Below are 24,269 nucleotides of genomic sequence, written 5' to 3'. Positions count from 1 at the left end.
TCACATGAGCACACCTGACTGTCAGTGTCAAAGTACACAATGTACATTATAAATAAAAGTCGAAAAGACGTGTTTGGTTCATTTTAACGTTATTAAAAAATGTTTTTCCGCAACTTTATAACGTAACGACGCATTTACAATAATGTCAACGAATTTTAGCATTAATTTCCCTTGATAGTGGTTGGTACAGTCAAGACATGTCGACGATGGTGGAATCACCACCCCCGGAATTCATCAAAACCATTGAATGGGACATGATGGACAAGACGAAATTTTTCCCCTTATCAATGCTCAGTTCATTCACAGTCAGGTGTGCCCTTTACCCTCTAACCTTGATAAAAACCAGGCTACAAGTCCAAAAACATAATGACATATACACTGGTAAGCCCCCACGTGACACACTTTCGGCCCTAAACCCCAGTTTTTAAGGCATGTTTGACGCTTATGGGAAAATTTACAGATATGAAGGTTTCTCTGGGCTGTACCGTGGTTTTTGGGTGTCCTCAGTTCAAATAATCAGCGGTAAAAAAACCTCAAACCTTATCAATGTCATGAAATTGCGTAATTGCAGGCGTTTTTTACATATCGGTTTATGAAGGGGTTCGGCATTTACTAGCACAAAAGAATATCGACTCGAGGGTAAGAGCCCTGATTGCCGGAGGAAGCGCCTCAATAGTTGGTCAAACCATAATTGTTCCTTTCGACGTCCTTAGCCAACATTTGATGATGATGGGGGTGAAAAATGGTGACAAGGTACATCCCCCAGAGCCTCAAAACCGCCTTCAACCAGTTTTTTTTAGTTAGCATTCAATACATTAGGGATTGCCATGAAGCCAGGGCTGAGCAAAGTAGCCCTGACGCTTGAAATAGCCAAAGAGATTTTCCGCAGGGACGGAATTGTGGGTTTTTACAGGGGCTATATGGCGAGTCTAGCAGCCTACGTCCCAAATTCGGCGTTATGGTGGGGATTTTATCACTTCTATCAAGGTTGCTATATTCTGACGAAAAAAAAACGTGTATTTTGAAATAATTTTTATCATAGATGAGTTGCATGCAGTGATGCCATCGTGGGTCTCGCATTTGTTTATTCAGACAGTGGCAGGGACACTCGGAGGCTTCACCACGACGATTATCACGAACCCCTTGGATGTGATCAGGGCTCGGCTGCAAGTGCAGAGGATAGAATCAATGAAAAGTGCTTTTAGGGACTTGTGGGTTGAGGAGGGTGTCAGAATGTTCTCAAAAGGGCTAAGTGCGAGACTCATCCAATCTGCCACATTTAGTTTTAGCATAATTCTCGGTTATGAGACTATAAAACGAGTATCTGTTAACGATGAATATAAAAAATATGTCCGTTGGTGATATTGTTGTATGTAGTTTTATATATAAATTTGAGATTTTATCGATGTTGATTTTTATGGAGATTGTTTTAGTTGACCTCCACTTATTTATTTCTGTTGATTTTAGCTCTTAAGTTCAAGGTTCCTATACAGTCGAGATTAAAATGAAAAACACGAGTGTATAGGAGCTCTCTGAGTCAGGTGCAAATAAAACTCCAACCAGCATATAATTACGTTTTATTTAAAAGAAACCATAACTATACTAAAAACATCAGCAAGTCCTAACAATAAAAAAGGGATAAAATGCAACAGTTACAAGAATAACTCCTAGAAGCTCGTGCTGTTGGTAAGAGTGGTGCAGCAAAGATGTGGAATTATTTTTGTAAAAACAGCACTTCATCGAGCCAAAAATTTCAACTACTAGGCCATTTGAAGGTGTTTTTATCACAACAGCTAGAGGCACGAAATATGGGTTTGTGTGAACACTAATCAACACTAATTGGGTGACTAACTACACCACAGTGGATTTTGCATGGCACAAGATTTAAAGTCTTTCAGAGAATTTGTTCGTCTATATTTCTTAAAATATACTTCAGTGGATTGTCTATAGAATACTCTCAAAAAGTGCAACAAGACTATATTATAAATTTCTAAAAATATATATCCTCTTCAATTTTTAAAAGAATTTTTACAAATAAAATAAAAAAAATGTACAGCTCGACACTACATCTACACAAGCATAACAAAAAACTATCGAGCACCATAAATATAATACAAAGGTACAATAAAGTTATTGCACGGAAACTTATTACAATTTTTGTACTTAATCGACGCAACGTAATTGAAAATATCCTTAACGTAGTGTTAAAAAGCTAGCTGTTTTGTTAATGCGCTTCTTACCGCCCACCCCCTCGATCGTCTATTGTTTGTACCCTTGCATCAGCTCGTTGAAGTTCACCAGACCATTGAGATCGATGTTGCAATCATCCAACTGCTCCAGATAGTCCATTGCGGGTCCGCCAGTTGTGGTAGCGATCGAACCGGCATAACTGCACAAAAGACACAACCAGACATCACATTACTGCAACACAGACCAACCAATGAAATGACAGCGTGATAATACTGATTAATGTTGCGAATGTGTCTGGTTACGTCTGTTTTGCAGCATGCGATCAACGCGACGCAGTGTTCAGGCTGCGGTCCGCGTTGATGACATTCAACACTGAACATTTTGCGACCAATCAAATTAAGCAAAATTCGGTGATTCATATTGTTTAACACATCATATTTTTTAATTCAATTGGTCAATTTTCGGGAAAATGTGAGGTGAAATAAGACAAAAAATTAAAAACTTCTATAATTATTTTTCTATAAATGTAACAAATGCACAGATTAATACTAACATTTCCTCTTTATTTTTTGCACGTCTCTTTTTAAGGGATTGCAGCGTATTATCACATTGGTTTAATTTTTTTCAATTACCCTGTACTAACAGCCGAAACGTGTATAAAATCAATAAAAAATTCATTCTCTTGATAAATCCATATAAAAAGATAAATTATCAATTATATCAAATATGATGTAAAGTTATGTAGATATGAAAAAGTCAATCTAACCTAATTTTTGTTTTGAATCATATCACTAATACATAAAGCACACAGTTTCGATGAAACAATGTATAAAAAACATTAAAAAAAATAATAAAATCCTTTGAGGGTTTTTAAAGGTCAAGCATGTTCTGAAAACTGAGACACGAAAAGGGAAATTACGCATTTCGAATGGAATGAATGAGATTACCTGCTAGCCACTGACGGCGTGTCTCTTGAAGGGTCCGGAGATTGTAGATATGAATGTTGAGGGGTGTTGGGATAACTCGCAGCGCTTAAACCGGGCACGTGGGTCACAAGGACGGGTTTGACGTAACCATTGTTACTGGTCGGTTGATTATCTAAACATAAAAAAAAAATATTTTTACATTATGAAGAGGAAAATAATGAAGAAATATACCTTGGAAGGGCGTGTAATATTTTCCAAAAGGTATTTCTTTGGATATGTCGGGATACAAGTAGATGAGATGATTTAGATCGGCTATCCGATCTGCCAACGATCTTATCGCGAAATCCTTCGAGGTGAAGGGTTGCAAGCTGAAGACTTCGCCCGTATCTGCGAAAAATATTCATTCTGAAAACGGCAAAAAAAATCAAAAAATTTAAAAATTACCTGAAACCCAGGCAATGGTGATGCCCCCAAGCTCGCTATCTGAAAACCTCAACAGGAACGTCCCACACGGACACGATGCCAACATCTCCTCCGCCTGCTTCTTCTTCACAAACCCAATAATCGCCCCATCGACCCACGGCCCCCTCAAATGCTCCCTCGTCAACTTCATAATAGCATAAAACCACTCCCAAAACGTAAAATTCCTCTCGCTCAGCGGCTCCTTACAAAACTGAGCCCAGCTCAGCATCGGATTACTCCCTTCGTTGTAATTCCCCCTGAAGGCTTTATCGGCCAAAAATCTTAAATTATCCTCGTTGAGCGGTCGCCCCGTCGCAGCTCTGAACTTCAATGAGAGGGTCTCCGCCACGTTGGTCCACAAAACCTTATCAGGGACCGAGAAGGGCACTCGGCCGGCGTCGCTAAAGGCGTTATCCCAGGTAACCGTGGCCCACGCATGGGGCTCCTGGTTCCCGTGGACAATCACCACAACGGGAAGACTTAACGTCCACACCTGGAACATCAGCTCGCCGCCCCCCACACTGAACTGCGACTGGAACAAGAGGGAGAATTTCTCGTCCATGACACTCTCCGTGCCTTTTTTCTCCGCTCGCTTAATTTTTTTCAATTGCATATTTCGGAAACTGACCGACAATTGCCGAGTGGCTTGTTGGTACTCCATTGTTCCCGTATTGTTCAAAATCTCGCCACTGCATTCTCCACTCTTGGCCAGCTTGTCATTTTTCAATAAAACATTCGCTTGAGATTCCGATATTATCGTAACCTTAACTTGGGGAGGAGTCATGTGCACGTTCAACTTCCCTCCAACTAGCAATCTAACGGTCGCTGTGAATCTTGTGTTAGTTTTCATCACTTGTGGGGGCTGTTTCTCTATAATGAATGTCGAAGTGACCAAAGAAGACAACAGTTGGGTGACGTCGGCGAGAACTTGTGGCAACAAATCGGCGACTCCTGGCGGATCGAGAGACAGTTTTTGCCTCAATCGATCGACTTCTTTGATTTGTTGCCGGTTGAGCCAAATCAACTCCGCGAGACTCTCGCACCAGTCTTGGATCGAGTCGAGGTTACTATTGAAGTTGGCGCCGTTTCCGGCAAGTTGTTGTTCACGTTTCCATCGGATTAGTTCGTCGTCGAGGATGTTGGATTGAAGCTGGTTGAGAAGTTGGATGGTCTCTTTGAATTTGTCGACGATGGCGAGACGGAGTTGCATGAGACCTGCCACCTTTTGGTTGAGAACTTGTTCGAGCATCTCTTTTTGACGGGTAAGTTTTTGAACGGTGGCTGTCGTTTGAGCGTTGGTGGGCTGCTGACTGGAAAGCTGTTGGATGTGTGCTGGAATCGTTTTCAATTAATTCGTTTTATTTTATTACAATACAGCCTTCTCCATATATTTTTTTAAATTCCTGATGTTAATGACCGAACAAGTGCGTGCCTCAAAAAACATAACGGCTTTTTCCCATTTCTACTACTAAAATTATCCAATAAATGAGCCAATTTACAGTTCAAAAACATGTTTACTTTGATTTATTTACTCACATTGAAGGCAATCTAGTTATCGTAACTTAACATTTAACAACATGAGAAAAATAAACAACAGACTATTTCAAATGTTCCGATTTTGTACAAATTGCATTGATAGCTTATCTAAGCTAATCCCAGACTTACCGTTAATCTTTGTACACTCATGATATTGCAAAGCAAACGATTCCTGCTCCTGTTCCATCCTCCTCAAATCGTCGGCCGTGTCCTAAAACCGGCAAAATGACCCCATTTCACCACCTTCACCCCACTTACCTGAGTCCGTCTCCTTAAAATATCAATCTTGTGCAAAACCTCCGTCCCTGAATTAGAAATCACCAAATTGGCGAGCCCCGTCAGAGCTTCGCCGTTGGCGGCCTGCACCAACCTCATTTCAGTCGCGAGACACTGCCTCACATATGAAAACAGCTGCATTGGGTTAGAACTGAAAGCAAAAATGAGCAAACTAACTTTTAAGAGTGCCCCCTACCTGTATCTCTGTCTAAACATTTTCGCAGCCTCCGCTAATTTGAGTTTCGTGAGGAAATACTCGGCATCGTTGACCACTGCCGCCTTGTTCTCCACCTCCTGGATAAGGGAGTTGACGAGCCCCGCCACGTATTGCTCATGCTGGGGGTTTTCGGGGACGGGGTCTATCTCCGACCAGAACTTCTCCTCGATGTAGTGGGCCAAGTAGTGGCGCACCTCGATTGGAAAGTGGTCCCCGTAGATGGACCGGATTTGCTGGAGGCTCTCGGGGGGTAACTGCTGAGCCTTGGCCCAAAGCGACATGATCGATCTGTACAATCACCCAAAACAAATATTTAGATAGGCGAGATGGGTTTAGCAACAGTCAAGGTCATCAAAAAGCGGGATGGCTGCACTGAAAGCTTGTTTACATGATTAGGGAGCATGTGAGGAGTAACAAAGCACTGACCTGTTTTTGTTCAATCAGGGGGCTCGTCTCGACACAAGTTTGCACATTTATTTGAGAAATTTGGGGCACCTTCGCGGTTATCAGCGTGCAACAATCATCAAGTCGTCTAAATTGCGGCCATGTTGGCAGAAATGACATTTAACGATGGCGAGATAAGAACCAATGAAATTTAAACACTGGAGGCGCGGGGTTTGTAAAACTAACCACAGTTTTTTCATTTTTTATTTCAGTGTAACAAAATAAATAATTGTATAAATTCAATTAAATAATCAACATTCCGATAAAAAACAATTGTAATATAATAATATATAAAAATTACTACAAAAACTTTCTATTATATTTCGCTGTTAATTGACGTAATGTGTTTCTGATGTTATCATAACTTGAATAACTTATCCCAACAGCAATGGGGCCTTTAATCCAATTCATGGACAAACCTTTGTAAAAACCACCGATTATTCCTTCCCTAAAATAATAAATATGACGTGGTGATTAGCCAAAAAATTACGGCTACATACTTATAAATAATTTTAAGAGTTGATCTTATTGAATTGTATTTTCCTTGAGTATCAGTCTGCATTCGTCTTCTTACAATATCTAACGGATAACTACTACACTGACCCAACATTCCTGCGATAGCCCCAAAACCGAGACTAATAACAGGATTTAAATGAGCATCACAATCTAAATTTGTATATTCTAGAAAAGACAAAGTTACAAAAAATTGGCTACAGTCGCTTCTTTTACCTCTATAGAGCATTTTCAAGGTATCGTAAGTAAAAAATGAAACCCCTGCATAAGGCACAACCCCCGCAATGGTAGGTATATACCCCTTATAAAACGCTATAATTCCCTCTTCAGAAAATATCTTATAAAAAACTTGTCTTAGGGTCGCATACTCTTGCTTATTCGTGACAGCCATTCGAGCTCTCGCTACGTCTAATGGATACGTCAGGGACTGCGAAGTGGCCCCCGCAAGACTCCCCGCCAGAAATAATTTCCTGGGGGACTTGTTTGTATTGTCTACATCGAGTATTTTCTTCCATTGTTCGTGTGCTGTAAACTGGATGGCCGCATAAGGCACAATACGGACCATCGTGGCACTGTTACCCCGCCATAGGGCTAGAAACCCGTGCTCGCGGTAGGTCTGACGCAGAAACTTGAAGGCTTTTCGAGTCGAATACGGTTTGTTACTGCAAAAAGCAAGTTAAATGAGTTTGGACTGTGGGGGCTTACCTGATCTGAAAGTTGATTTTTGTGCGATCTAAGGGGGCTATCGTGGTTTTGGCGAGGGCCCCGGCGATGGCGCCGGCACACAGACTAGTAAGGACAATCTGAGTGTTGCTCAGCTGTCTCGAAATAGGGTCATGGCTTTTACGAGCCATTTTTTGGAAGACTAATCAAGGCATTATTGGGTCAGCTGGAATCGGAATGAAAAATTAGAGGATTGTTGGAGGAAAGGAAGCAAAGTTCAAAGTGTGTTACCTTTTTTTAATTGGATGAGGATTTAACAACATCTAAGCGTGGAGTGATAAGACTATCGCAAATGACGAGGATGTTTTGTTATATAACTTTATTTGTTAATAAATTTCGTTAGAAATAAATCGATAAAAAAGAATAATTGGGGGGTTTACAACCCTGATTTAGGGTTGCCACTAATGCAGAGACTCCAAAAAAAAAATATCTGTCTCAATTGAGTGATAAAATTATCATATCAGAGATAAAAATAAATAATTCATTAATGACGAGCCAATCTGTGCCAAATTTCATGACGCTAACTGTACTTTCACCTGTTTCACCTTGATAATAACAATACACTTGACGTGTAAATATTTACAAGAAAAAAGCCCCTAAAAATGGTAAAAACCCGTCTGAAGTCGTCCCCACATCTAATCAAACTTGTTTCAGGCCCGCTACTTCAAGGAGCAAGACATTGACGGTAAAACCCCCCTGTGGTAGCCCCCAAAATCTAATGATAATAAATCTTTCAGAATTTCGCGAGTGTTTCTACTTATTCGCCCGCTCGGGGCACATCAAGTCCCTAGACGAACTCACAGTGATAATGAGGAGTCTGGGGCTCTCGCCCACCATCTCCGAGCTTGCAGGTTATTTCAAGCAAAAGAATGGCAAAATGAGCTTTGCTGACTTCTTGGAGGTTATGCATATTCATTCACGAGTGGAGAATGTGCCCAAGGAGGTGGTGGATGCTTTCAAGGCTGGGGACCCGGACGGGAAAGGGGTGATTCCGGCCAAGCAGCTGCGTCACATGTTACAAAACTGGGGCGAATGTCTTTCAGCCAAGGAAATTGATCGGATTTTCAGAGAGGCAAATGTTAATAATAATAGTTTGGTGCGGTATGAGGATTTTGTTAAAATTGCCTGTGCACCAGTGCCAGATTATTATTAAAGGGGGCTTACCCTAACTTTTTTCCATGAAATTATGTAAAACACATGTCACAACATTTTCGTTTTCAGTTTTTCGCACTTCGGGGTTGGCAATGATTTTTCGGTTTAGTAAAATAGAGAGCCAATAATTAACCCCTGCACAATTATTATTATTTATTATGTTCAATGAGTTAATAACACATGCAGACATCAATAAATTATTATTTACGCACAACTCTGGTATTATTTCAAAAACTTTTTTTAAGTCAAATTACAGCAACCAATTTTTACCCTTGAAAAATTAACATTCGTCTTTCGAAATTTTTATTACGTTGATGAAAATTTTGACAATTGACAACACAACCAAACCTCTCAAACTACTTCTAACCTCACTTTTGCCGGTCAAGCGTTGTTAGAGCGTTTTTAGTTTATTTCCGATTTTTGCATACAAAAACAATAACCATGTCGACAGCAATGCCCATAAACCCCAAACCTTTTCTTAACGGTCTTACTGGCAAGGCTGTGATGGTAAAATTGAAGTGGGGACATGAGTATAAAGGTTACCTTGTCTCAGTTGATGGTTACATGAATTTACAATTAGCAAATACCGAGGAATTTATTGATGGTAATATGACTGGTATGTAATTATATTTTTTGTATGTGTTCGTATTTCTAATATTTTTTTCAGGTAACTTAGGTGAAGTTTTAATTAGATGTAACAATGTCTTATTCATAAGAGGGGCTGAAGAAGAAGATGAGGAAGGAGAAACGAAGGATTAGTTTATGTAAATTTAAGTTTTTTATGTACGAAATTGAATACTTATGGTTATGGACATAAGTATTTTAGATGTAATTTTTTACCCAATAAATCCTGTAAAGTATTTATCATCTTTTTTTTCAAATCTTTAAGACAAAACGAAGTAACTAATCAGTGAAGCAAAAGGATATGACACTTTACTTAATTGGTAGACTAAAGTCTATAATACAATGTCTGCACTAAATGAAACCGTTTTATAAATTTTCACAGCATTTTTATGCATTTTAATTTTTTTTCTGTCTGTTAATTAAATGTATAAAGCCGTGAAACCAAGAATTTAAATAGACTTGCTTACCGCTAGAGGAGACTATGTAAAGTAGTGTCTAGAGTTCTGTAAAATCTACATTGACTAATACAGTAGGAAAATCTACAAAATCATAATTTATAGTTGACGACAAAATGAACAGATAGCAGCATAATAGTAATTATTTGAAATACATTTTTTGCATACGGATTGTTGATGTTTCCCGACGAGGCAAATCCGACTTTGGAATAGCAGATGAGTCCGCAAAAATGTTTTAGGTACCAGGTATGTACGTGGTATAAACAACAATTTTTGTTCAGCTCCCAAAAACACATTCCCACCTCTTATTATTTATGTTATCAGAGCAAAAATTTTTTAAAATAGTGAGCTTCGAATTTTAATCACTGTACCACCATAGGGCAGATTGGTTTTTTTTGTCCGTAAAAACTGTATTCTAGGTACTAGTATTCAAAATAATTATTTTGCGAACCTACTATGTTTTATTAAGTTTGAAAAAAACTTATTTTGAGGACTCAAATGAGTCCATCAAACAGTAGTGTACGCGTTGAACACGTACTTTTTTAGTGTACAGGGTGCTGCATTTTGGATGTCCGAATAGGGAATCTCCGAAACTAAAAGGTTTAGCCAAAAACGAGTATAACATCCTGGGGCTCATTTTTTGAGAAAATAATATTGGTTAAAACCGCATCGCGCTATTGTCTTTCGTTTTAGACTTACAAACAAAAGTTGACATTTTGGCGAAATGTAAAAAAATTCATATCTTCGTTATTGTAGAAGATACGGATTTGAAATAAAGACATTATACTTTTTTACGAGGAATTTAATAATGTAGTTAACATTTTTTTTCAGTTGTTTGTTTAGCCGTAATAAAATAAACTTGTATTTTTTTAAATGGGAATCATAGATGGCTATGTCATTTTTAAAAAGCTTGTTTTTTTCTTATCTAAAAAATAAATATTTGTAACAAATTATGATAATACATTTTTAGCTAAAAATTATCTTTGATTTTTGTTCGCAGTTGGCCATGAAAAAATGTTGCATCTTCAACTAAAAGGATTTAAACTATATTATATTCAACCAGTGTCACTAATGAAAATGTTTTCTAAGTACTAAGTAATGCAAAATAAATTGTAAATCAACTTATTGGCGACTAATAACATTTCTTTGTTTTTTAAACAAGCTAACATTGCCATTGCAACTTCTAGTGATACATAGAGTGTTGTAAAAAAGCCGCTTTAATTCTTCAATAAAATATATTTTATATGACACAAAAATGACGATATTCAAATAACCAAATTCCGTCTACCGTATGGTATTTTTAAAATTTTTATAATTGTATCTATTTTTTCATCTATTTTACAGTTCACAAAACTGTAATTAATTATTATTTACACATTTGGAGTGAAATAGTTTTTCCATGGCCAACTATTCCCCCACCTCAGTTCCTTAATCTCAAATGACCCCAACTCACTTAAAATATTCTTTGAATCTTCTTTCTAAAGTTGAATGGGATTAATTATTCATAAGATATCCGCAAAATGTACTGTTTCCAAATAATAATAATTTCTAATAAAAACTTTTAAAACAAATACAAGAAACTTACATTAGTGACAAACTTATTTTAGTTTCTTTATTGGGTGATAAAGGAGAAGAGATGTACCTAAAAAATAGCAATAGTTCTTTGTTCAAACTGACTGCTGAAAGTTTTTTTTTGTGGATATTTTATGAATGCATAAAAATCATTTCATTTTGGAAAAGAGCTTTTAAAAAGCATTTTAAAAGTGTTTTCATTTTATGTATCACTAGTGTGTTGGTGCTATTTGACATTTCAGAATTAAATGGCGTAGAGATTAAAGGGTTAGTGAGGGTGCTTTTAAAATTGCGTCAAAAAATGTCCCTCTTAAAAACAAAATTAGGGTGTTTGGGTGGTTTGTTTTTATTAGAACACCCTGCATCTCGTGAATGGATAGTTTGATTTAATTTTGGTAAAGAATTTTGAAAAAATTGTTTAAATAGCTTTTATTTGATGTGCCAGAAGCCAGAAGTGAGGTAGTGCGATTTAAATTTTTAAAGTGGAGATGCGTGGAGGTTACTGGGGGTACTGCAAAAAAAATGTCCCCCCCGAAAACAAAATTGACCTGTTTCGGCGTTTTTGCAGTGTTTTTAGTTTCTGAGATTTTCGGGGTTGCTTGTTTGTGTTGAACCAACCTGTATAATAATTTGACTTATGCAACAAACTCGTTGCACCTCAAAAAATTGTGGATTTCAGTTGATTATGGTATCTGCAACATAAATATATTTTTTTCCGGATGAGCTAAAACTTTGTAACTAAAATATGAAGATATTTAGGTATAATACATTGAGTTAAGACAGTATTCGTTGCATAGATTGAATTAATAATGATCGTTAATTTTCATTTTTAATGTAAAAATCAACACCGACTTTTTTTTGTAAATGGCAGTGAGTTTGGCTATGACTACAATAACCCTTTAGAAAAAACAAATACAAAAATATGTTATGTCTAAATATTCTAAAAAATTATTCGTTGTATGTAAATTTGTATTTTTGCGTGTGTATTAAATATTCCTATTTGCGATACCAAATAAACACTAGTTGCACAAAAATGCACCGTCAGACACTTGATTCGACTTATTTCCTGGCGTTCCGTAAGTTTATTGCACTGTCAGGGAAAAACGCCACCACAACCACCGCCACCAGCAGCAGCAGACAGTTCATTTACCGAACTCGGTCCATCCATTTTATTGACTCCATTTATGCAAACAGTGCCGGATTATTTGCTCACAATTAAAATTTTAAGCATATTAACCCTTCAGCCCCGCATTTGTTAATTTATTATTTGAACAAGAATCCGCCCTAATTACGTATAACACAATGCAGAGAAAAACTACCTGTTCAAATGCGTTTAATTAAGGGCCGATTTACCCCAGTTCCTCATTTGGCCGAATTGTCGGCGGAGTGCGCGAGGGACGCCCCATTCAAACATAGAACAATGGCGTTATTACGATGACTAAATGACAAAATGCGTGTTGACTTATTAGCTGATCTGGCGGGGATTTACTCGACGATTTATGGGAGCCTCCGAGGGGACAGATGACATTTTGACGACACTTACAGGACCGGATTATTATGTACACGACCGAGTTATTAACCTGTTGACTCGATCCGGAGATTATCCGAGGAAAAAATCGATTTCATTCAACATTTCGAAATTGTATCAATGAATGGCATGCCCTCTTGCACTCCCGATTACGTTTTGCCAAATCGGCGGATTTTTACCGGAAATGGAATTATATATAAATCGGGACAAAAGGTTAATAGCTTGATAATGGACACGACGAGGGATCGGTATTTTCAATATTTTGACCATTTCAAGGTATTTTTCAATAGTTTTCCATTTCTGAAAAAAATATCAGCAGTGCAACATTGTTCTAGTATTTCTTTGAGCCGGAAAATTAGTTTTGCATTTTTTTCAATAGTCTATAATATTGATATAAATGTAACAATTTTCTCAATTGAACCGTTACAATGACGTCCTAATAACGATAAAATTAAAGATCAATTAAATGTTTCAAGATTTTAAAAATTCTAGTGATTAATTCGTTACATGATATCTCAATTCTAGCCAGTATGGTAACAGATTGCTAAAAATAAAATCGTGAATTAATATTTCATTGTTTACTCAATAATGCAAAGAAGTAAATTTAAATCAGAAATATTCTTAGTTTACTATTACATCAAATAAAAGAGATTAAATTGATTTATCACGCTTTGTCCCTATGTTTTCTTGGCAAGTGGCGCTGAAGCCATATCTCTAATCTCTTTTGGTAATTGAAATAATTCTTTTGTTTGAACCAACTTTGCACATAATTGTGACAAGATTCGTGTGACAAGAAGGAAATTAATCCTTAAATTAATCCACTTTTTTGTTGCAAACATAACAAACTTCCATTCTGAATAATTTTTAAAAAATTCGAAAATATTTCTGATTTCAATGTTTTGTTTTTACTGCTCTCCGGCCGTAATTGATTTGTTGCAAAAAAAACAAATTTCCGAAAATAAATTGCTACGAATAAAAGTCTGTACAAAATTATATCCGAGTAAATGATATGGATGTAAGAAATTAAAACTACGATTCGATTTTTGGAAGCGAAAAAATACTTACTTTTTTCCTTTTAATTCAAACTATGGCTAGTATAATTTTTAGATTTCGCACTTTTTAGTGGTGGCCAAGATTTAAAAAAATGATTTTTAAATTCAAAAAGGGTTCTAGAAAGTTGAACCAACGCTAATTCTTCTAACAAATTTCCAACTGCGAAATAATCATAACTTGCATTTTTTACGTTTAGCTTTTATATGAAATAATTTTTGCGATATTTTTTTTCTCTAAAATAATTTTAAGGTAACACATTTTTCTGAAACTCTTTCTCTGGTGACTGATGGGCAAAATAAAGTTTTTACTAAACAAGCACTTATTTACATTTTTTCTAAGTTGAAACTACTTAGTTTTTCCAAAATTTTTAGAAAAATTTTTTAAGCGAAATATTGATTAAAATTTATTCTTCATTTATTGTTTCAGTTTTTGAATTTTTTATCTAAATTTGTATGTTATACTCTCATACTTGTTTTTTTGTTTTCTTCTGAAAGCTTCTACTTGTTATCAATTATTCTTGTTGTTTCGAGCCGAATTGTTGAAATTTTTTAAATAATCTTTTTTAGAATCCATTATTTTTACCAAAAAAGTAATTTTAGTAACGACGAATTGTTTTTTCAAAAACATTTCTTGCCTTTGAATCTTTTTATAAATTACATTTTGACCTTCATTCTGAATATTTTGACAATAGATTTAAATACGAAAAATTGATCATTGAAACATTGTTTACTTCTGGATTTATTGTTTCTTTGGAATATCTCTAAATGGTAGAATGTTTGGTTAATAAAATTATTAATCAAATAAATAAAAAATGAAAAAACTACAAATAGAGGGTTGACATTTCAAAAAAAAAAGACTTAAGTCAAGTTTCTAACAACTTTTAAATTAGAATTCGTCAAATAATTGAATAAAATCGCTTCCTGAACCTGATGTAGGTCTCGTAAACCTCTCCCCAATCAATATTTTAAAGCTTCTATCGTAATCGTGAGTGCGATAAATCAGTCCGGCTCCTAGTAGTAGTCTCTCCTATTGCTAGTAGTCCTCTTTCCACTCTTACCCTTTTAATAAAAATCATTCCCCCATATCATCTCCAGGTACATCGCACTTGGCAATATGGGAGTCATAAAGTCCTCTACCAACAATATGGTGCGAATATCCTCGGTGATGACTGGCTACAGAGGTATAAACAAATTTCCGTTCCTCAAATCTCTCTACCTATCGTCGCGATCGGAGGCGTTCCTTGGCAATCGCCGCCCCCCACGAATCTCGGCGCTCACCGCCGCCGCTCTCAGTCGCATTCCGCCGCCGCCGCGACTCTCGAATGCCACGCGAAATCCAGTGCCAGTGCGTATGCAGCAGACAATCGGTGCACACATGGACCAGGAGGACCAGCATCTAGCGGAAGAGTACGTCCAGGACTTCGTCCTCGACCACTTGGAGAGTGTCACTGTCAAAAGCGAGGATAAGAGGATGGAAGAGTGGGTCCAGAGGGATGACAGGTGTCGCCAGTGGGACGATAGGAGGATACCGCCGCTGTCGCCGCAGACAGATTCCATGTACCCCCAACAGCCCATGCTTGTCAGTATGGCCGTGATGAACGCACCGGGGACTCCCCCACAAACCCCCCCGAGTAATTCCCCCGATAACTGCCGACCACCGATGATGGACGAGATGATGTGGTTCCCACAAACCGTCAGGTCGGAACCCTTGGATCTCAGACCTTTGCACTGCATGGGTGGAGAGCCCGACTGGGAGAGGAGGGAGTATATCCCGTCAGGGATGATCATGGATAATGGACACCATATCATCCATCAAAGGTACAAAAAAGTGGACAATGTGCTTGTTTCGGCCAAATTTTTCAAACTTCGATTACCATTAAATTTAGTCTACGATTCTTATTTGAAAAAATCGGAAGTTTATCACGGGAGCTTGTGAAAGTCTTGTTTTATCACATTGCATTGATAACATGTGTAAGTTAGTTAGATTTAATTAATTCATTAATGAATATCAATACTATTAAAAGAAATTGTTACAATGATGTAAATCAATGGCAAATTGAATGGCAGAGGTCATAATAAAATCATCCAAGTAGATTTATTGCTAGATATTTTAACCAAAGTTCTGTATAGTTCTCGAGAATTTTTCAAACTAATCAATGTAATCAGTACAGTATGATCGATCTCAAAATTATGCAATAACTAAACTATATATTGGCAGGTTAAAAAATATTATGTCACATTAGAGATAGTTATAATGGCTCGGCTTGCACCTTGTAACTAAGTATTTTCATTTGTAACTGTATTCCGCTTTATATTTTTATAAACTTTATTACTCAACTTGCCTTATATCGTGTTTAGATATTTTCTGTATTAAACACACCTAACACGCCTTCATAATAATATTTATTTATTTATTTCAACTTTTGTTAAAATAAAAATTAAAATTATAGTTTTGAGATTTGTATCTCCAATGCATTTTCATAATTTAATTTACACTCTCTATATTATTATGTTTAAAATATACTCGTAATTAATCGTTAGTGCAACATTTTTAAATCACCTGTATAAGTGTAGGATTGCGATATTTTCTGGTTACATAAAAAAAGATAATATAAAAAACTATACAAACTTCTAAAAACTTCTATACAACTTCTAAAAATAAGAGTAAACAAAAAATTAAATCATTTTTAGAACCACTGATCATATACACACACCTAAAATAGAAATAATGATCATTTAAAATCACTCAAATTAATTACTTCTTTGATAGTTGGCATATTTTGTCAAAGTAATTTTTTGGTAAGTTCATAGGAATTAAAACAAGACAGTCATTACAATGTTTGGGTGACAAAAAAATCAGATCTAAACGACAATGACATTAAACTTAATGGTAACTGTACTGAGTTTACTATACAGGATGGGTCAGAACTTGGGCTACAGAGAAAAATTTCAAGTAAGATAATATACTACGAACATAGAATAAATATTTAATATCAAAAGATTTTGACATTTATTTTTAGACAGTTGACAATTTTTTATGTCTATTTAATGATACTGATGATCTTGTATATGTTTTTTATAATTATTTAGGAATGGTACAAAACTGTTGCCAATAAAAGCCACAAATATCATTAAACAGAGTTACAGTTTAGGATACAGCTTCCTTGTTTCCTCTTCTACTAATAACCTGAAGCAAAAAAACTTGGAAAATTATTTTTCCAATAGAAATAGAGTCAAAGTGCAAAATTTAATTTCTCCTAACTTCAACATTTTTATAGATAGAGTTTTTTAACATTTTTTCCATGTTTCTGGTATCTTACGTTACATGGCATTTTTCTCTGGGGCGCGAGTTCTGGCGCACCTGTATTTTCAACAGTCTCCCTTTGATATAATTTTTTACAACCGATAAATTAGCAGTAAAGTGGGAATTTCTTATTTTCTATTTATTTAAAATTTCACAATTTTTTTCTTCACCCTCAAAGAAAATAATTGCTTCTCAACACGTTATATAAACATTTTTTATTTTTCCAACATAAAGTAAACATTTTTTTAAGTGCTTGACATAATTAACTATGAGGAACAAAAACCAAAGTAGATCAAATGCTAAAGGATATTTACTTTGTAATATCACGTGACAAATCTTAGACAATGCAAACATTTTAAATTTAAGGACCTGAGACAACGAAACGCACTGTTCTGGTCCATTTTTGTCAAATTTTACCCTTTTCAGGCCCCAGTCAGTGTGCAGCGGCGCCAGCACAGTGTCCCCCCGCCTCAACCACAACACCACCAGCGGCTACTCCACATGCAGCGATGACTTGGGGCTCGACGACCAAATGCTGATGACCCTCTCCGTCCGCGAACTCAACAAGCGCCTCCACGGATGTCCCCGCGAAGAGGTCGTCCGTCTGAAGCAGAAGCGACGCACCCTCAAAAACCGCGGATACGCACAGAACTGCCGCTCGAAGCGTCTCCAGCAGCGCCACGACCTGGAGCAGACCAACCGGTCCCTTCAAAGCGAGCTCCACCGCATCAAAATCGAGCTGGCAAGGGTGAGCCAGGAGCGCGACCTGCTGAAACAGAGGCTAAACTTGGGCCGGCAGCAGGTGCAGCACCTCAACTCCGAGGGCCAGAGTTCGCCGGAGTTCTATCTGTGACATCATTTTCCGGGGCGGAGGATCTAGTTCGGCCCCAAAGACTTTTTGTACAAAGTGCGGAGGCTTCTTAGCGTCTAGGGTAGAGGTCGCTTTCGGTTTTGATTCGGTTCGAGATCACGGATGAGTGATACTGCATATCTTTTTTAGTTTTTCGGTTTTTTATTGACGATGATATATTTTTATATGGATCTGGAGGCGACGAGGCCCGACAGTTGTGTTTTTGAATGATATATCTATACTATGTTACGTTGTGTAAATAACATTAGTATCAATAAATTTATGGTTTAGAACAATTATTGAGTTTTATTTAAAATTTCAGAAAAACAAGTCTAAAAGTAAGACTTGAATGGACGCAGAATTCAACCTATTCATTTTCAATCTAATGGGAAAAAAATAGATTCCCGACACAATAGACAACAATTTTCAAATTATCCAAAATTTTCCAATTTTTCATTAGGTACCATTAATTTTAGGTCACACAACATTATACTTATTATTTATCAAGTAGGTGTACTAGTTGAGCACCTAAGCCGCATGCCGCATGTAAAAGATGTCAAATTTATTTATACACGGTTCGCCAGAACTCGCGCCCCAGAGAAAAATTTCAAGTAAGATAAAGTAAATAAATGTACAGTGTCAAATTGGAGTTTTTTAATTTTAAATCCTTTAATAGCTTTAAGCGTTTTCTGAAAGTTTCTTTGAGTTAGTCATTTTGTATTCTTTAATTATGTTTATATGTTGCTTGTTTTCTATTATAATTTTATTATTACTTAATGTAAAGGATATTACCGTTAAATAAAGTTATTAATTAAATACCAGGAACATGAAAAAAATGTTTAAAAAATACTATCTGTCAAAAAAATTTGACATTTATTTTTTGACATTTGACAATTTTTTATGTCTATTTAATGATACTGATAATCTTGTATATGTTTTTTACGGTTATTTAATAAAAGTACAAAAATTTTGCCAATAAAAGCCACAGATAAGATTATACATAGTTACACTTTAGGACACAACTTCCTTGTTTCCTTTTCTAATAACCCGTAGCAAAAAAAACTTGGAATATTATTTTTCCAACAGAAATAAACAGAGTCAAAGTGCAAAATTTAAACTCTCATAACTTCGAAATTTTCATAGATAATTTTTTTAACATTTTTCCATGTTCCTGGTATCTTACCTTACATTTTTCTCTGGGGCGCGAGTTCTGGCGCACCTGTATTGTGTTATTAGGTGTAAAAGAGATATAGTTAATGTGGCAAAGCTGAACGTTTCAGCTGAAAGCTGAAACTTTTACTTGTGGTATTTAGTCATAAAAGTGGTCAGTGTTGTGACGTTTGTGGATAAATTCTAATTATTTAATAGTTTTTAAACTCTATGAAAGGAAATTTCTGTCATTTTCAATATCTGTTTTGCGTTTTGTAAACTTTTTTGATGTTTTTTAACATTTTTAGACATTTCTTGTGATTCAAAAAAGAGAAGGAGTTTCTTTTATTTGAAGATTTTTAGGAGATTTTGCATAGTTTTTTACTAATAATTTTAAAAAATCTTTGCATACTATTTGGTGTTCTGGCACACCCTGTATAAAAATTAAAATAATGATTTAAGCAAGTTGAATTATTTTTCTTTCAAAACTCCTAAAATGAGAAGTGATTGGTGTTTATTCATACAAATCGTGTACCACGATTTCCTGTCATAATTTATTTAAAAATCATTTTGACATTTGTAATAAGCCATTAGGACATTTTATCTTCTGCAAACACAGCCTAAATTTCTACGTTTGCTTGATAGAAAAACTTTTTGATTGCACTTTACTTACTTAAGTATACTTGACAACATTATGACAGCAATTAGTAATTTCAATTCAAAACTACATCAAAATTTTAGTCATTAGGTGTCGTCTTAAAAATTGTTTGGTCAAAATACGTTTAAAAAACGAAAACTTACAACATCTGATCTTAAACGCGTTTTTCTTTGACACTATAGGTATATATACTCTTTTTCATATTACATAATGTACATCAAGTAGATTGTAGAAGTCTAAATGCATCTTTAATTTAAAGGCCGATTCACACAATCATCATTAATGTCATTCAGAACAAATTTAATCACACCAATAATGATATTTTTTTTTATGTTTGCCATTCTCTGTTAATTACATTATTAATTTTACTTATTTTTTGATACCTCAAAAACTGGGGTACACATATTTATTTGAGAAAATAATTTTTAGGGAAGATTGAGGTTGGGATTGTTTGAATTTTCGCATGGTTGCCACCTTAAAATGATCCTTTTCAACGACCACTTCGATGCACATTAATAAATGAAAACGATAATACTTTATACTTTAACTTTATCTAAGATGGTTTCTGAAGAAGCTTTCTTACATAGTATTTTTCGACACATATTCATAGAAAACTTTTGTTTTAAAATTGAATATTCTATCACCTATTAAAGACAGAAAAAAATGGCAAAGGGTTCGATTTTAATGCACCTATTTAAATTTCAAATTTAAAACACTGCGTATATAAAACTATAATAGAACAAATTTGGATTCTTCCAATCGTTTTATACAAAAACCTATTATAACTATTTAACTCTTATAATTTGTAAATTCTAGATTTTGCCAAAAAGCGACTAGAATCGGAGATAGAAAGAAATTTTGAAAACAAAAAAATTTAAAAAGAAATGTTAAAACTATGTTACATAAATTAGTTTAAAAAAATAAATAAATGAGAAATAGGAAAACATATTTTAACTATTTTAACTTGTCAAAAATTGAATACGTTTTTTAATTCATTTTAAATACTTTGCTTGAAAAAATTTTCCAAATGCTGCCGTAGAATAAAAGTACTCATTTTCTGCTCATACTACATGGGTATTTGCGTTTTTAAATATGGATCCATTTATTTATTATTCTTTTTAATATGTATTTATTTGTAATTTGGCCACCCAAATTATAACTATAGCATCAAGAAATTTATTTATCGTTTGAACAGTAATACTGTTTTCATTCCACTTCATTGCTAGTGTCCGAGCTTAGTTAATTAACACCCAAATATTTTTTTGCTGCCCCACTTGTGAGAAAGTAGAGATTTGTTTTGACTATTCAACAAAGTGTGCAAAATGTTTGCGATGTGTGATCACGCATAAAATGTTTATTTGTCGATGAGATAAGGCTAATGGTTTTGAATTATAACGAAAACGAAAACGTTATAACGAAACCTCCTCATGAGAAATATTTTTCCCGCAAGAAAGACAAACAAGAATTATTACAAATTTGATTCATAAGTGAGAAACACTGATAAAAACTTAGAAAAACAGCATTAATTACAACGAATTGTGAAAAGTATTACAGATAAAGAATAGCAAAATAAATTATACTATAAAAGCCAAAAATTCAGAGCAATTTCCTTTTTTGAATTGTTGAAACCACACTTTGTATCGTCTCCGCGTCTTTTCGTTGTTTATCGCCCCTTATTTTCCGACTTCCTCGACCTCCAATTGTTATTCTTTCCTCTGCTCGTGTATGTTTATTATTTTTGGCCGTCCAACTTGTCGCAATAATTTCAAGGCTGCAACAAACCGACCGTTTCTAGATCGTAAACCTATGCGATCTCAGGTAAGTTTAATTGTATTGGGCGTCGAAATAAGGTGCGCCGTCGCGACGCCGTCCGCCAATGGCGCTCCACCCGCGCTTTATTGGTCAACAGTCAAATCTGACCCTCCCCTCCGCCGCTCGACGTCATACTCATTATCGGCCAAAAGGCCCACAATCACACACCTTTTTTCCGAGGAATAAAGAGCCAATTGTGATAGAAAGCGGCGCAAAACAAAGAGACATAGTTGCGAGTGCCCATTCAGCAGTACTTTGTTGCGATCTCGAGACGGCTATGTGGCCACGAAACTCGATACCAACACGGAGGAAATTACATCAGCAATATTGTGTTATCGCGACAACTGTGCTAAAGAATAATAAATAATTTTTCGAAAAGATTTTCTCACAATTTTTACAATTACAAACCCTTCTAGGCTAGTATTGACTTTTTCTGCGATATCAAAATCAAATCTTTGGGTCGGATAAGCCCGCTTTTCCATTGCGGATAATTCCCGTTTGAAATCCCCTCGAAATAAAATTATAATTACGCTCTTCAATTAAGGAGATGGGCGTCTCAGCCGCCGCCCGCGGATCATATTCTTAATTTAACAAGTGACTGGTAGGCGGGTGAATCGCAGTTTTGCCGCCTGACGTGATTCCGCAACCCCTATGACAGACTGCCGTTAGGGGACAAAGAACTATATCACGTAAAACGATTGCTAATACTTTATACGTGAAGCCGACCATCTCTTATAAATGGATTTTATCAATTTTAAACTGAGCTGCTTGATTTACGCCCACAGGGGTGGGGAAATTATTACCACTAATCAAATCTGATTTTTTATACGATGGGCAAAGGGATTTATGGAGACGGAGACTTCCAGCTTTTTATAGTTTTTATTGGGTAATGAATGTTGACGCGAGACACGCAAAAAATTGAAGGGGATTAGAGAGAATGGGGAGGATAAAAAACTCATATTTAGAAAAAAATACACTTTCCGTCCTTAAGAACACTGAAAAAAATATTTGATTGTTTTCCAAAAGCGAGAGCGCTTTTATCACATGGTTTACTTTTTTTGCAATCCCACCATTTTAATGAAAAATATTGTTTTTTTTTGAGTTGATAAAGTTGCAGGTTTAAAACAAATAAGGTCTTTTATTTTACTTTTCTTTAATTACCTAATAATAATGATTAGTAACAAGAAAATCGCAATATTTTTGAACGATGACATTAGGAAAAAATTTATATAATTTCTAAAATCATTTATCGACAAACAGAATAAAGAAAATCAACTTGGTTATCTGTGGAAAAGCTAGTTTTACCCTTATTATATTTTCACCTAATTATTAATATTTTAAATAAATCGTGGATTTTTCCGGGCCAGTCCGGAAATCGGTCTTATTTATGGCGGCAAAAGACGTAAACAGTGCCTTAAATCATCGCCGAAGATTAACACCGGAATTATCCGAAATCGGGGATAATAAAAGCTGGAAGATCGGCTGGGTTGGAGTCGTCGTAACGAAGGCAATCGGCGAGTCCTTGTCGCCCTTGCACTCTGACACATATTTCGCTAATTGTAATCGTGTCGTTGCGGCCGGAAAAACTTCCGTCCGGCAAAAACGATGATTTATTCAAAACGAGACAAAAACTAATCCGTGTTTTAATTTTTTCGCCTGTTCGGTCTATTAAGTCCCGGAGGGATTAGTCGGGGTCTTCGGAATTATCTCTGGGGGCTTCCTCCCTTTGATACGGTTGACCCTCTTCGGACACGCAGAAGATCGATAGATTCCGATTAAGTGGAAATCGATGACACACTTTGGGTTGGAGGGGTGCGGGGGAGGCGATGGGTCGTTCAACCGATGGGTGTATTGTAATTGAAAAACATGCGTTTGCGTTTTTGAGGAATGACACCGATTTGTGCGAGGCAGCGGCGGCGGCTTTTTTTACTATTGCTATAAGAATAGAGATGAAAAATAGTCGGGTATATTGTGACTCTAGAAACCCCTATTTAATAAAAAAAAATTCTGTTTTGCGGAAGAATAAATTTTGGTACAAAAACGAAAAAGAACAATTTATCAGGATTTGGAATTTGGAAGGAACACAAAAACGACAAGGTGTCATCGTTGGTCGTTGGTCTATCTTAAAAACAGGTCTATCTTAATTGTCATTTGTTTAAGGAAAAGAGGAAAACCTAGTTCCTCTACTGTGTTACTGGAAAAGATATGTTGTGTCCGCTGCGGGCTTATTGCTATTGGAAAAGCATTTATTTTCTTTTTACACACATTAGGGATTATTTTGCTTTACTTTAGATAAACTTAAGATACATTTATATAAAAATTTATTAAAAATAAAATAAAAATATGTAAAATACTTCTATTTTTTCAAATAAGTATATAAATATATAAAATATAAAAAACTTACAAAACGGAAACAAAAACTGTAAACATTGTGGTACATAAATTGTGGTTAAATATAGTAATTACTTTATTATATATTTTGCTTTTCAAATTTACAATAGGAGAATTACTTTTTATTTCCGACCTTACATTCTCTAATTAAGTTCATAATTAAATACCCAAATTTTAGAAAAAAATAATTGTTAAAACAATTCAACTTGCCTTATTCAAATGTTTATACATAGTTTTTAGGATACAGAGGGTTTTGTTCGTCGAATAAATTTAATTTTACCAACTCAAATTAAACAAATAGCTTTTTGAAGTCTATCAAATAGTTAAAATTAGCAAAAACAGGCACACAAAAAATGTCCTCATATAAAAAAAAAACATAAAACGGCAAAAATTTTATTACCATTACCTACTTTTAATAGACTCTTTTCTTTTTTT

At 35.6% G+C, this 24,269-nt stretch overlaps 6 protein-coding genes across 9 annotated transcripts; 4 read left to right on the top strand and 2 right to left on the bottom strand.

Moving 5' to 3' along the window:
* The first annotated feature begins 22 nt into the window (after positions 1–22).
* LOC123013763 (solute carrier family 25 member 44) lies at positions 23–1,565 on the top strand. The gene is made up of 6 exons (XM_044412526.1): positions 23–122; positions 179–381; positions 430–522; positions 572–753; positions 801–987; positions 1,043–1,565. Exons 1-6 carry the CDS (start codon positions 100–102, stop codon positions 1,360–1,362), a joined length of 1,008 nt encoding a protein of 335 aa, XP_044268461.1. The 5' UTR covers positions 23–99; the 3' UTR covers positions 1,363–1,565.
* On the bottom strand, positions 1,562–6,195 carry LOC123013761 (signal transducer and activator of transcription 5B). Of its 2 annotated transcripts, none has more exons than XM_044412522.1 (8): positions 6,034–6,195; positions 5,587–5,895; positions 5,373–5,541; positions 5,244–5,325; positions 3,561–4,910; positions 3,348–3,503; positions 3,138–3,288; positions 1,562–2,389 (listed from the first exon to the last, which is right to left on the bottom strand). In XM_044412522.1, the coding sequence occupies exons 2-8, from the start codon at positions 5,886–5,888 to the stop codon at positions 2,260–2,262; spliced, it is 2,340 nt and encodes a 779-aa protein (XP_044268457.1). In that variant the 5' UTR covers positions 5,889–5,895; positions 6,034–6,195; the 3' UTR covers positions 1,562–2,259. The 2 variants fall into 2 exon arrangements, with proteins under 2 accessions (XP_044268457.1, XP_044268459.1); XM_044412524.1 differs by lacking the exon at positions 1,562–2,389 and adding an exon at positions 2,685–3,085.
* A 113-nt stretch (positions 6,196–6,308) lies between these two features.
* LOC123013764 (mitochondrial coenzyme A transporter SLC25A42-like) lies at positions 6,309–8,703 on the bottom strand. Of its 3 annotated transcripts, XM_044412529.1 has the most exons (5): positions 8,452–8,703; positions 7,270–7,453; positions 6,781–7,226; positions 6,552–6,732; positions 6,309–6,499 (listed from the first exon to the last, which is right to left on the bottom strand). In XM_044412529.1, the coding sequence occupies exons 2-5, from the start codon at positions 7,416–7,418 to the stop codon at positions 6,352–6,354; spliced, it is 924 nt and encodes a 307-aa protein (XP_044268464.1). In that variant the 5' UTR covers positions 7,419–7,453; positions 8,452–8,703; the 3' UTR covers positions 6,309–6,351. The 3 variants fall into 3 exon arrangements, with proteins under 3 accessions (XP_044268464.1, XP_044268463.1, XP_044268462.1); XM_044412528.1 differs by having other exon boundaries at positions 6,552–7,226; positions 7,519–8,703; XM_044412527.1 differs by having other exon boundaries at positions 6,552–7,226.
* Positions 7,762–8,653, top strand: LOC123013765 (calmodulin-like protein 4). The gene is made up of 3 exons (XM_044412530.1): positions 7,762–7,892; positions 7,942–7,972; positions 8,025–8,653. Exons 1-3 carry the CDS (start codon positions 7,890–7,892, stop codon positions 8,438–8,440), a joined length of 450 nt encoding a protein of 149 aa, XP_044268465.1. The 5' UTR covers positions 7,762–7,889; the 3' UTR covers positions 8,441–8,653.
* A 65-nt stretch (positions 8,704–8,768) lies between the features above and the next one.
* On the top strand, positions 8,769–9,301 carry LOC123013766 (small nuclear ribonucleoprotein F). The gene is made up of 2 exons (XM_044412531.1): positions 8,769–9,055; positions 9,107–9,301. The coding sequence occupies exons 1-2, from the start codon at positions 8,881–8,883 to the stop codon at positions 9,196–9,198; spliced, it is 267 nt and encodes an 88-aa protein (XP_044268466.1). The 5' UTR covers positions 8,769–8,880; the 3' UTR covers positions 9,199–9,301.
* Positions 9,302–12,846: 3,545 nt separating this feature from the next.
* On the top strand, positions 12,847–18,120 carry LOC123013916 (transcription factor MafA). The gene is made up of 3 exons (XM_044412781.1): positions 12,847–12,866; positions 14,766–15,488; positions 17,401–18,120. Exons 1-3 carry the CDS (start codon positions 12,847–12,849, stop codon positions 17,825–17,827), a joined length of 1,170 nt encoding a protein of 389 aa, XP_044268716.1. The 3' UTR covers positions 17,828–18,120.
* Positions 18,121–24,269: the final 6,149 nt, after the last annotated feature.

The sequence above is a fragment of the Tribolium madens genome, unplaced genomic scaffold (assembly GCF_015345945.1).
Source record: "Tribolium madens isolate multiple individuals breed KSU strain unplaced genomic scaffold, Tmad_KSU_1.1 Scaffold_96;HRSCAF=242;Tcas5.2_LG5, whole genome shotgun sequence".
Lineage (NCBI taxonomy): Eukaryota > Metazoa > Arthropoda > Insecta > Coleoptera > Tenebrionidae > Tribolium > Tribolium madens.
This window is presented reverse-complemented; position numbering and strand designations above follow the sequence as displayed.

What these genes read in the sequence shown, in the direction of transcription:
- LOC123013763 (XM_044412526.1), top strand. Translation starts at nt 100, where the DNA reads ATGTTTTTCCGCAACTTTATAAC. An exon ending in CTCAGTTCAAATAATCAGCG is followed by an intron (nt 523 to 571) that starts GTAAAAAAACCT and finishes GCGTAATTGCAG; the next exon opens with GCGTTTTTTACATATCGGTT. An exon ending in GGGTGAAAAATGGTGACAAG is followed by an intron (nt 754 to 800) that starts GTACATCCCCCA and finishes AGTTTTTTTTAG; the next exon opens with TTAGCATTCAATACATTAGG.
- LOC123013761 (XM_044412522.1), bottom strand. Translation starts at nt 5,888, where the DNA reads ATGTCGCTTTGGGCCAAGGCTCAGCAGTTACCCCCCGAGAGCCTCCAG. An exon ending in CACCATTGCCTGGGTTTCAG is followed by an intron (nt 3,504 to 3,560) that starts GTAATTTTTAAA and finishes TATTTTTCGCAG; the next exon opens with ATACGGGCGAAGTCTTCAGC. An exon ending in ACGCCGTCAGTGGCTAGCAG is followed by an intron (nt 2,390 to 3,137) that starts GTAATCTCATTC and finishes TCTTTTGTGCAG; the next exon opens with TTATGCCGGTTCGATCGCTA.
- LOC123013764 (XM_044412528.1), bottom strand. Translation starts at nt 7,418, where the DNA reads ATGGCTCGTAAAAGCCATGACCCTATTTCGAGACAGCTGAGCAACACT. An exon ending in AAAATCAACTTTCAGATCAG is followed by an intron (nt 7,227 to 7,269) that starts GTAAGCCCCCAC and finishes TGCTTTTTGCAG; the next exon opens with TAACAAACCGTATTCGACTC. An exon ending in ACTCTTAAAATTATTTATAA is followed by an intron (nt 6,500 to 6,551) that starts GTATGTAGCCGT and finishes TTATTATTTTAG; the next exon opens with GGAAGGAATAATCGGTGGTT.
- LOC123013765 (XM_044412530.1), top strand. An exon ending in CAAGGAGCAAGACATTGACG is followed by an intron (nt 7,973 to 8,024) that starts GTAAAACCCCCC and finishes TAAATCTTTCAG; the next exon opens with AATTTCGCGAGTGTTTCTAC.
- LOC123013766 (XM_044412531.1), top strand. Translation starts at nt 8,881, where the DNA reads ATGTCGACAGCAATGCCCATAAACCCCAAACCTTTTCTTAACGGTCTT. An exon ending in TATTGATGGTAATATGACTG is followed by an intron (nt 9,056 to 9,106) that starts GTATGTAATTAT and finishes TATTTTTTTCAG; the next exon opens with GTAACTTAGGTGAAGTTTTA.
- LOC123013916 (XM_044412781.1), top strand. Translation starts at nt 12,847, where the DNA reads ATGGACACGACGAGGGATCG. An exon ending in ATGGACACGACGAGGGATCG is followed by an intron (nt 12,867 to 14,765) that starts GTATTTTCAATA and finishes TATCATCTCCAG; the next exon opens with GTACATCGCACTTGGCAATA. An exon ending in CACCATATCATCCATCAAAG is followed by an intron (nt 15,489 to 17,400) that starts GTACAAAAAAGT and finishes TACCCTTTTCAG; the next exon opens with GCCCCAGTCAGTGTGCAGCG.